Raw genomic sequence first — 11,416 nt, 5'->3', positions numbered from 1 at the left:
GACACCAACCCCCCTTACACTGGGAAACACACACACACTGTCTCCTAGGGATAAAGACAAAGAGAGTGCGGCATGACAACACAAACACCCTCCCATCAAGAGATGATCATTTGACCTGGTCAAAGCCCAGGTATTCCTTATGCAGTCAGGGCATTTTACAGTACCAACGTTTTGTGGTGGGTCTATGATTGGTTAATGTATGTGTAAATGTGTATGTATATTTGTGTGTGCATGTTTTATAGGTGTGTCTGATGAATTCCTTACTCTCTAAGATCAGTGGGTGTAAACAGGGCTGTGAATCACAGAGGGCTGGATCAATAATACAGCACGCATATGGCTCTGATCAATAGGCAACAGCACACTTGCACACGCACACACACACACACACGCACACACACACACACACACACACACACGCAACGACAGGAGGCGGATGCGGGCTAGCTAAAAGAGAGCTCAGCCATGCTGGGCAGGTCCAATCAAGCATGTCTTAGTCCCTGTGGGAGGCCATGCACACAGCTGACCAATCACCAGGCCTGCAGGGTCAAACCGGCCAATCACCGGGCCGGCTGGGTCATTGACCGGGACAAGGGGGACAGAAGGACGTCCACTAAAGACTCTTTGTTATCCAATTCATTTCTATTCATTCTCAGTCTCATTTGTCAAAGCAAGTGTTGAAGAAACCGTTTTTGAAAGTGTCAACGAAAAAAGAAATTCTTCCCTTGAGTGATTGATTTAGTGCTCTAGAGAAGCAGGGTCAACTGTTTAACTACCATAAACATGGAGGGTGGAAACAGGCTAGACGAAAAGCTAAATCATAATAACAGACTAATTAGAGTATCACTGATTAGGCATTATGTTTCCAGAGGCTTTGCTTTCCAGGACTAAAGTGCTTGACTACTTTTGTCCATTTCTATAAACTAGGCCACTCTGCTTCCCTCTCTTAATGTGGCCTACTGGTATGGACATAGTGAGAGATACTGTACACCACCACAGACAGACTTGAAAGGCTTGAAATCCTGCAAATGATAGGGTTAATGTAATGTATTGTTCTTTCAGTTAGTCATGAAGAAAAGACACACCCTCCCCATATACACACACACACAGAGTCACCACACACACAGACACACGCAAGCAAGCATACACCACACACACAAACATATATAAGCACACACCAAACACACATGCCCAGTGCAGGGAACAGGACACACCCTCCTCAGGGGATGTGCGCTGGCTGTCTCCACAAACCGAGCGTGCCAAACTCTCACGAGAGGAGGGGGGGCGACCACACCCCCGTCCACGCAACCCATCATTACCATCCCAAAGCGTCCCCAGGGGCCTCAAAGAGTAGCAACACGACCGCCCCCCCCCTCCCCCCAAACCCCTCCCCCGATCCAGCCCTCTCCCACACCACTAACCCCCACAGCCCCCACAAGACACCATACACTTAGTGGGCCTGCTTCCCTGCGAGCCTGCACTGAATTCTGGGATCCCTGACTGCAGCGAACGCAGGCACACCCAACAGAGCTGGCTTAACTATCTCCTTCTTCTTTTTTTAATTCTCTTCTCTTTCTCTCCCTACCTCTCTCATCTCTCTCTTTCTTTTTTCTTTATCTCTCTTCTCCATCTCTCCCTCTCTGATTCCTCCCCCCTCCCACCCGTTTTAGAGGACGCAAACTAATTCCCCATGCGAGGTGCTTGGAAGTAAAGTGGAGGTAAAGTGACAACTTCCTGTGAATGAGACACTGATTGGTTCCCCCACAGAAGGACCAGCTATCCCATGAGCACCGAGGGCTGCTCCCTGACCGTTTGATACAAACAGCAGCTCATTCTTTTCATATTTTCTTTGAACCAATCATGTTCCAGCGCCGCATTCTGGGATCACGATTCAAACCTGGGCTGTGCGTTCCAATACCCATCCCACCATGCTATATAGTGTGTGTGTATACAGTATCTACCATCCCCATGTGTTCCGTGCTGCCTCTCACCTGTGAACGTAGTGCAGCTGGTGGACAGAGTCGATGGCCAGGACCATCTCAGCCAGGTAGAAGCGAGCCATGTCCTCGGGCAGGCGGTCCTCAAACTTACTGAGCAGCGTCAGCAGGTCTCCTCCCACGTAGTAGTCCATCACCAGGTACTGAGTGGGGGGGGAGAAAAAATATATATAAACATACTGAAAAGATATAACTGCAAGCCAGGTCTGGACTGGGACTGAAAAACGGCCCGGGACTTTTAAACGCAGACCTGCCCACGACCGTGTATTATTATTATTATAATCGGCCAATCAGAACCCCCCCCCCCCCCCAGTCTTTCATGTTACCTCTTATCTTCCCCTCCCGTGCGTTCTATATCCCCCCCTCTATGACATCATCCTCTCTTCCCTCTTTCCCTCCTGGATTCTTTCATGTGGAAAACAGCCCCTCCGTTCCTCTGCCCTTCCCACCTACCCTCCTCGTTAAGTGCTGTCCTATGGTAGCGGCCTCTGTAAAGGTTATGAAGCTGATGAAGGTTTGAGACGGATGAGGCAGAAGCATCACCAGGCGTCAGAAAGGCGTGTCGAACGGTGTAGCTGTGGCACAGATCCAGGTGTAGATGTAAGGGGTGTGTGTGTGGGTATAGGTGTGTGAGGGATGTGTGTATAGGTGTGTCTCACCAGGTTGATGTCATCCTGGAAGGCGTAGTGCAGGGTGGTGATCCACTGGCTGTCTCCGTTCACCAGCACGTCGCGCTCCTCGCGGAAACACGCCGTCTGCACAGGGTCAAAGGAGGTCAAAGGTCAGCCCACATCATCACCAGAGGGCGTCTTCGTGCGTACACATCCTAGCCTAGTTCACGTCTAACCAGCTGTCTCTGTCCGTGCGGGTTCTGGTGTTCAGAGTGGGTGAGTGGTTAGGCTGGTCTGGAGGCTGCTGTGAAACCCTTTGAGACGTTGCTTGTAAACTGGGGTTATGCAGATAAAGTTTTATTTGATTTGGGTGTGTTAGTGTATGTATGTGTGTTAGTGTGTGTGAGTGTACAGGCTACAGTTGGATTGTTTTTCTAGACAGCTTCCCATGTCCAGACGCATGCATACAGACGCCTCAGGGACCAATAGGAATGTCTGACTGACAAGCAGGGAAGGGTCATGTGGAAAGCACATCATGGAGCTAAAACTGACATGTGGCCTCAACCACCAAATCCAAAACTGAAAATTAACAGTCTTTTAGATTATTAAAATGTATCCTTAAAATAAAAAAAACTATGAATGGACAGCTCCGGTTTTTGTCTCAGCTGAACGAGAGTGTGTTGACATGTTGTTGTTGTTGTTGCTCACCTCCGCTCTCTTCAGCATCTCCCACTTGTTGAGGATCTTCATGGCAAACACCTTGTCTGCATTCTTCACCTTCACCACGGCAACCTGTGGAAGGACGATCAGATGGAGAGGTCAGGACGGAGGACAAGCACCGGAGAGGGAGACTGTACGCAAGACAGGCACCTCTCTTTCAACTATGGCATCCCTTGATCTGCATTCAATTCCTGCTCTGGAGAGAGAGGCACCACCTGGATCCTCTCTTACAGCTGGGATCCTCCCGGATCAACAGGACATCACTACAGTGAGCATGCTCAGTTAGACCACTATGATCCGGCACTTGACAACTACTATCTTTGTGTATCATGCTTCTAAAATAATAATGTATTCATCAAGCAGACACTTTTATCCAAAGTGACATACAGTTCAGGTGGCAATTTTAGCCTGCGACTGCTTGATCTGCAGTCAAATGCTCTAACCACTGAGCTACACCCTCCCCAGATTCTAGTCAATATGACAGCATGGGTCAGTACAGTGCAGTACAATCCTGGCTGACATGTTGACAGATTAAAGACCCAGTAACATGTGAGGAATGGAAGACAGGTGATGACACAATCAGAGGCTACAGCACCAATGGGAGGGGGGGTTGGAGGCAGGGCAAGATGTGTTTCTGACTTAAAACCAGAGAGAGGAGTTAATAAAACAGGAACGGGAGCTTTGGGGTTTGGTTGGGTTTCAGCGGTTCGGTGGCGGTGATAGGATGACAGTCGAGGCGGCACTTGCGGTTCTCTGACACCTGTGACGCACGCCCTCTGTCCATTGTTAGGCGGTATAAACAAGGGAGCAGGGAGCATTCCTCAAACCAGTAGAGTAGCTGGCTGCAGGAGGCCAGACAACTAGAGTGCTTTGGCTGCCAGGAAGGACACAAGCGAGTGCCTTCTTCTCTCCCCTTCACTCCACCACACACACACACACAGAAACAGATACACTGCCACACACAAGCACACGTGTGAAATAGATACACACGTGGACACACAAACACACACGGCAACATAAAGCACATAGCAACATAACACACACAGTCTGCAGTCCATTAAATGAGCAGTGTAGAACGAGAGGGAGAATGCTAATGCAATGATAACATTCCTCCACTGTTTGGGTTTCCCCGAGTGATCTGATCAAGCAAAGAGAGGAGGAGAGGAGGAGAGGAAGAGAGGAGGAGAGGAAGAGAGGAGGGGGAGCAAACTGTTTTTGGCAGTGACCTTGTGTTTAGTCCCCCCCTAAATCCCTCCTTCCCTCCCCGTTATCCCTCCATCTTTCCATCCCTCCCTTCGCCCTGTTTTCCTAGCTTTCTCCTCTCGGGTCTGTGTGAGGCCCGGGCCCACATGCTCCACACTGCAGTCGGAGGAAAGCCATTCATCAGGAAAGCTCAAACGCCACGCACACACGCCATTTCTCTTCCAACGCTGACAATGGGAGGATGAAATAAAAACATCCTGGTTGAAACTTCTTCTTTCCCTCCCTATCTTCTTCCCACAGCTTCCAGGTCCGATAACTCCACCCTTCACCGCTAGAACTTACCGCTCAGTAAGCTGTATTTTCATTGGGCAATTTGGACTATTTACTCTAAAATACTAAAAAAGCTATCTTTTAGCTGTCAGTGAACCACCGCTAGTACAAGTCCGGAACTAGCTATGGTCTTGCTAGGTAGCGTGAGTTAATCGTCTTTTTTGCTAGCTAACTCACTCCACACTTTATAAGCTAGCTAGCGATTCAAACTCACGCTACCTAGCAAGTGTGCTATCGGGTAACCCATTGCTCGTTTCTGATTTGCCAAGAGGGCTGCGACAAATCCACATCTGGTGTGCTGGAAGGCTCTGCTCCTTCATCGCAAGGACCAGGTGCCGAACCAGGCGCGCCACAGGCGCTAGTATCATTAACAAAATAAGAACGAGCGTTCATGCGTTACGGTAGCGCTTACCGCACTGCTAACGTCACAGCGTCGAGAATAGCACTGACACGGTTTGGAACAGAGGGAGGAACGTAAATTATGTTCTTCCAGCGGTCAAAGAGAACAGGGTAGAACCAAGACTTAACCCTTGTGCTGCCTTCGGGTCACAAGACCCAAAGGTTCATAACGAACCATCGTTGTGTTTACCCAATTTTACCCAATACAAAAACAAATAAAAATAATTTTCTTTTAACCTTCGCAATGTGGGGGGTCTGAGACAGCCCAACGGTTAAAAGAAAATGCTTCACTTTGTTTTTGTATGAGGTAAATTTGTCGCAATACGACGGTGGGTCACAATGACTGATGGGTCAGAATGACCCGAAGATAACACAAGGGTTAAGAGGCCTGGACCCTGGCCCAGACTCCAAATACAGAGAACAGGCAGGGCTCAGCTTACATAGGTGAGGGGGATGTGTGTGTAGCTACTGTACGTTGTGAATGTGTGTGTTTATGTGAGGGTGTAGGTTTATTGTGTTAGTGTGAGTGTACGCATGTGTACGTTCCAGCCCCACACTGCACCATCTATAATCTTGTGTGTGTGTGTGTGTGTGTGTGGGACATATGTAATCCTAAACTGCAGTGTCTGCCATCACTACCTGACTCTCCAGCATTCCCCAGCACTGACATCACTCCCCCTGAACACGTAATAACCGTGTTTCAGTTGGACCCACAGCAACTCACCAATGAGGCCTGCTTTCACTTCCACCCAGATCGGTTTACCCCAAACACACACACCGTCACTGGGAGCACCTGCGTTCCTTTACACGAGTCATGCTGATTGGTGGTTCTGTTGTGTAAATAGCTGACAGGGAGAGAAGTTGCTTACCTCACCGAAGGCCCCACGACCAATCACCTTGAGGATCTCAAAGTCCTCCTTGTGTAGGCGCATCTGCTTGACCCTGGAGGTGAAGGGTTTGGCTGCGGGAGAGGAGAGGAGACAGGGTCAAGGGATGGATACAGGAGGCTGTGTGTCTGCTTGGCAGTGTGGTAGAGGCTGGGATCACAGACAGGGCAGAGAGGTGACAGAGACTGATTTGAAAGGTATGTGTCAAGGTTGGATAAACACGGTTTTGTGTGACGAGATTGTGACAAGATTGTGTTACTTGATGCGAACCGCTCATCCAAACAACTTTACACATGACATTGCATCATACAGCGAGCGATTCTCAAGATGATCGAGGCACAGACACACACAGATTCCTGTTACAGTTACATGTACACACTTAGCAGATGCTTTTAGCCAACAATGTCACGATATTTGAACCTGTGACACTTCTGATCTGCAGACAATGCTGAGCCACACCCACCTACACCTGTTCCAGACTAGACTCCATATCCAGCTTACAAGCCATGTCACAGAGGTCTTCACACATGCAGATCAGCATCTAGTACCAAGAAAAACACCTACATAACTCATGACAATTCCACCTCCCTACACCCTCCTGGCCTGGCCTAGAGCGGAAGGCAAGCACTTCAGATAGATCATCAATCCAAATGTGTGTCAGACCAGGTTTCCTGGACCCTCGTCCTCATTGAGTCTCACAGCCCTACCGCCAGCCTGAATCTCACCCGGAAGTGATGACTCAACGCAGCTCAGCAGACACACTCAATCTCATTACCCTGCACAGTATCACAGTATCTTATGGATGCATCAGCTCCTATCTGCTGTAACAGGATTATCATATTATATGATCTCATAGTGTAATCTAGAGCTGAAGCAGTTATCAACCGCATTCAGACAGGCGTCTCTGCTGCCTAGCGACTGAGAGAGGGAGAATTTGTCCTGGTTTGGTTTGGGTGTTAATATAGACTGGCAAAGAAAGCTTTTTGGCACACTAATTAGCTTATTTACTAATCCTGACGCGAGGTGCGAACCAGCCCGGAAATTTCCGTCTGACTGCCCAAGCCGTGACATATCCGAACCAGAACAGGATCAGCTGATAGCCAGACCTGGACCATGATCAAACCATATCCACACCAGAGCCAGACCAGGGTGTAGGATTGAGGTGGCTGAGGTGGCTGAGGTCTTGAGATCTTGAGGGTTGGCAGCCATTCAACATCCTGAAACGCCCTGACACCCTGGAACATAGCCCCAGTCCTGCCTGGCCTGGTCTGGCCTGACACATAGCCAGGGGCTCCTGGCACCTGGCTCTGTCTGGGTCCATTACCATGAGGCTATTAGAGCTCAGCAGGTATCTGACAACACACCTACACCTGCCCCCAATCACAACACACACCTGCCCCTAACCACTACACACACCTGAAATTTACCACTACTGTGTGTGTGTGTGTGTGTGTGTGTGCTGATTAGTAGCTGAAGGCCAACGCAGAGCCTGACTGCAGAGATAAGAATGTGTTTTGTGTTAGACCAGCCCCACAGTACGGCCCTCCACAGAGACCTGAGACACACAAACAGCCTCCTGAGTCTGCCTGTCGTGTCGGAATCCAGCACACAGGCTGCTGTGTGGAGCTAAAGAACTTTCTCACTGTAGCCTTAGTAAGAAGCAAGGCCAAGGCAAACAAACCCCTCTGCTTTTTATGAATGATGTCAATAGTGGGCTATTGTTTATGGCAGGTGGTTCCTTCTGCAGTTGAAGGTCCTCATACAAGAGGCCCGCCTGTACCACAGAAGCAGAGATAGGTATATGTTTATTGTATGCACCTTCCTGCCAAAGCAAATTCCTTGTCTGTGCAAACTTTCATGGCGAATAAATCCCATTCTGATTCTGATTCTGAGATGATCCGGCAGGTAGGGTTTATAAATAGAGACCAGTTGTTTATTACTGCAGGACCTTAAAAACAAGCCTGCGACACTGTAGGCTAAACATCACACTTTGACACACTTGAACACGTTTAACACACACAAACGCATCCACACACACACATATCCACACACACACACACACACACCAGTCTCCCAAGATTGACTCAAGGTTCAGGAGTTCCATTTGTCTGACGGTAGAGGCATTGTGACATGGTCCCCTTCTTCACACACTCCTCGAGACAAAGGTCTCACAGTCACGACTCACGACATCACTATCAAAACACACAGGTTGTTCCAAACACGGCAGCGGTTGCTATGACAAGGTGTGGCGCCGGCCGGTTTGTGATGCCTTGTGCACGCCGGTCACGGCCCAACTCTGACTGGCTCTCTCTTTGTCTTCTCTGAGGTTTTGCAAGAGCTCTCAAAGACCTTCAATGTTCTTCCCCGGACTGGAACTTGACAAAGTGTCACTCATTCAGCACAAGAACCGCCGAATGTTTCTCATCCAGAAACCCACGCTCGTACACAGAAACTCACACTGCAGGCCTGTGCCGTGCAATTGGAAAAACATACGTAGAGCCAACTAATCCATAGCAGCCAGACTGGTTAGAAGCAAATCCTTCTGGTTATCAGTCCAATCTAGGGCTGTCTGCTCTCCCTCCAGTCTGAACAGTCTGAACACTCATTACTGATAAGTGTGTTCACGCTGTGGCAGCAACGTTAGACATATTCAGGCCTCAGAAATGGGCCTCTCTTAAGAGTCCTGAGTTTCCCACGTCTGTGTATTCTGCTTGTGTGCATAATGTGCGATACAGTCACGGTGCAATGCATTTGTCAGTCTGCTGATTCTGCCTGCGTTACTTAATGAGTCCTGTGTAGAGGGAGGGATGGAGAGAGTGGTCGGGTAGAGATGGAAATAGAGAGGCAGATGTGGGTAGGGGAGTAAAGAAGAGGAGAAAGGGCAGAAAGAGGGGTACCTCTATCCATCCCTCCATCCATCACTCCATGCCTCCCTTGCCCATCCATCTCTCTGTCCCTCTCTACCCCCTTCTTCCATCCATAAACCCCTTTTACCTCCATCCCTCTCTCCCCCCCCCTCCGTCTCCCCTACCCTCCCTGCCTCCCTTCCCAGCAGCAGAGCTGTGTCAGTACAGCAGGTCCTGGGACATCTGGAAGCCATCAGAGGGATTATTTACCACCACAGTGAGGTAACGACACAAAAATGCCGTTTGCAGAGGAGAGAGGGAGAGAGAGAGAGAGAGAGAGAGAGAGAGAGAGAGGAGTGGAGAGAGAGAGAGAGGAGTGGAGAGAGAGAGAGGAGTGGAGAGAGAGAGAGAGAGAGAGAGAGAGAGAGAGAGAGAGAGAGAGAGAGAGAGAGAGAGAGAGAGAGAGAGAGAGAGAGAGAGAGAGAGAGAGAGAGAGAGAGGAGTGGAGAGGGAAGGAGGAGAGCCATGAGGTGAGGGGAAGTAGAGGATAGGAGGGTGACCTGGAAACAGCCTTGTGAGAAACCACAGGAGGAGGTAGCCTGGGGCCGACCGTCACACCTCGTAACCCCACCTGGGTTCCCCACCGCAGCCTGACCTGGACCACGCTGGCCTGAGTTCAAACCCAACAGCCCCGGTAACCACTAGGCCATTACAACAACCTGGAGTTTCTCCTCTACCACTTACTATCGGGCACAATTTCAAAACAGCAATAAGAATATGTTCATTCTATACTCCTATAAGGGTTCTGTACTTGGCTCTGTCAAACAGCTGCCACGATTCTACTCCAAACACAGCAGTGAGTGGCCCTCGGAGTTTGAGTGAGGGAGGATAGGTTTGGTTCAGTGGTTAGAGCTTTTGCCTGCAAATCAAGAGGTCTCAGGTTCAAATACTCCTTTGTAAATTGCTTAGGATAAAAGCTGAAATAAGTCAGGAGTAGACTAGCCCTTCACAAGCTCACCCTCTGGGAAAGGTCTCGCTTCCACAGAAGAGCCATTATTTCATTGGTACTTCCTGGTTAAATAAAGAGTAGATAAATACAACCAAATTGAGGGAGGGAGCCCGGCAGCAAAGTGGTCGGTTATCAAAGAGAAAATCTAGAACAAGTTACAAAGCAGGGAAAAAAGAATCTTGGGGGGGTGCTGGAGTTGGAAAGTGACCCGAAAGTGACATGAACAAGCAGTCCAAAAATAAAGCTAACCCTTTTAGCATTTAATTGCAAGTAGCTTAAACTACCCAGTAAATTACCCAAATTACAGATGAAAACTGAAGCAGGCCCTTGGAGTCGTGGCCAGGGGGGTCTGGGAAGCACAGATGTGAGGGGGGGCGAGGAAGAGCGTCGCAGCCAAAACCCTGACTCAGTCTCCAACAGCTAAATCTAACGTTTCCCCTGAGGCCATGCCAAGAAGAGGAACCCAGCGTGTGTTTTGTCATGTGTGATGTATGTCAGCCATCACAAACAAGCGGGCACACTGATAAATCATTAATAAGTACCAAAATACATATAACACATTCTGGGAATCGCTTACACACAACATAAACATGCACCAGAGCATTAAATTGAGTTTAACGCTACACTGCACACCAGTGACACCAGTATTCCCAGAGCCATGTTGGTCTTCTAGACCCCTGACACACACACAGACACACACACATAGGCACAGACACACACACACACACCACACACAGGCTCAGACACACACAGACACACATACACACCGGCACAGACACACATACTGCTGTAATTTAAGGGGAAAGCTGGTCAGACATGGAACTCTAAACCAAACGATATGGGCTTAGCAGTAAACACACAAACAGGATGTTCCCAAAATATTAAGATGCCAGAGGGAGGGACAGAGGGAGGGAGAAAGGCGACCAGACAAACAATAGATTCGATCTGGATTGTGTCATGACATTACTACTGTGAGAAAAGCCTACCCACTCACGCAAACATGCAAACATGAGGAAAAACTTCTAACTGATAATCCACACACTAATAAGGTTTAAACCTTGAAGATTAAACGGTTTATATACACCACAACTTCAGTAATCAACTGTGCCAAAAATCATGGGACATGTTTGCGTGTGTGTGCGGGTGTCTATGTATGTGTGTGTTTGTGTGTGTGTGTAGTGAAAGAAACTGTGTGAATGTGTACCAAAAATGTACCAACAACTGTGCCAAGAGTTATGGGACATTTTTGTGTGTGTGTTTGTGTGTGTGTGTGTCACTGCAGTCATGATGTAAGCATCCATTTCTGGAAGGAACGTGCCTTCACTGGTGTCTGCAGAATAGCTGTCATACCAGGCATTATTCACTAGATTACGGGTTCGAATTCCGCTCAGCCCAATCAGGCAAAGTCCCTGTTGTG

The 11,416-nt window shown here is 48.8% G+C and overlaps 1 protein-coding gene across 1 annotated transcript in view; it reads right to left on the bottom strand.

Annotated features, from left to right (window-relative positions):
* Positions 1 to 11,416, bottom strand: part of cdc42bpab (CDC42 binding protein kinase alpha (DMPK-like) b) — a 48,930-nt gene that overhangs the window by 27,890 nt on the left and 9,624 nt on the right. Inside the window, 4 exon segments of the mRNA XM_062466888.1 lie at positions 1,989 to 2,137; positions 2,654 to 2,749; positions 3,314 to 3,397; positions 6,127 to 6,218. Coding sequence (XP_062322872.1) covers positions 1,989 to 2,137; positions 2,654 to 2,749; positions 3,314 to 3,397; positions 6,127 to 6,218 — 421 coding nt within the window.

Source organism: Osmerus eperlanus, chromosome 8 (assembly GCF_963692335.1).
Source record: "Osmerus eperlanus chromosome 8, fOsmEpe2.1, whole genome shotgun sequence".
Taxonomy (NCBI): Eukaryota; Metazoa; Chordata; class Actinopteri; order Osmeriformes; family Osmeridae; genus Osmerus; species Osmerus eperlanus.
Note: the sequence above shows the minus strand (reverse complement) of the source record. Positions and strands in the feature narration are given on the sequence as shown.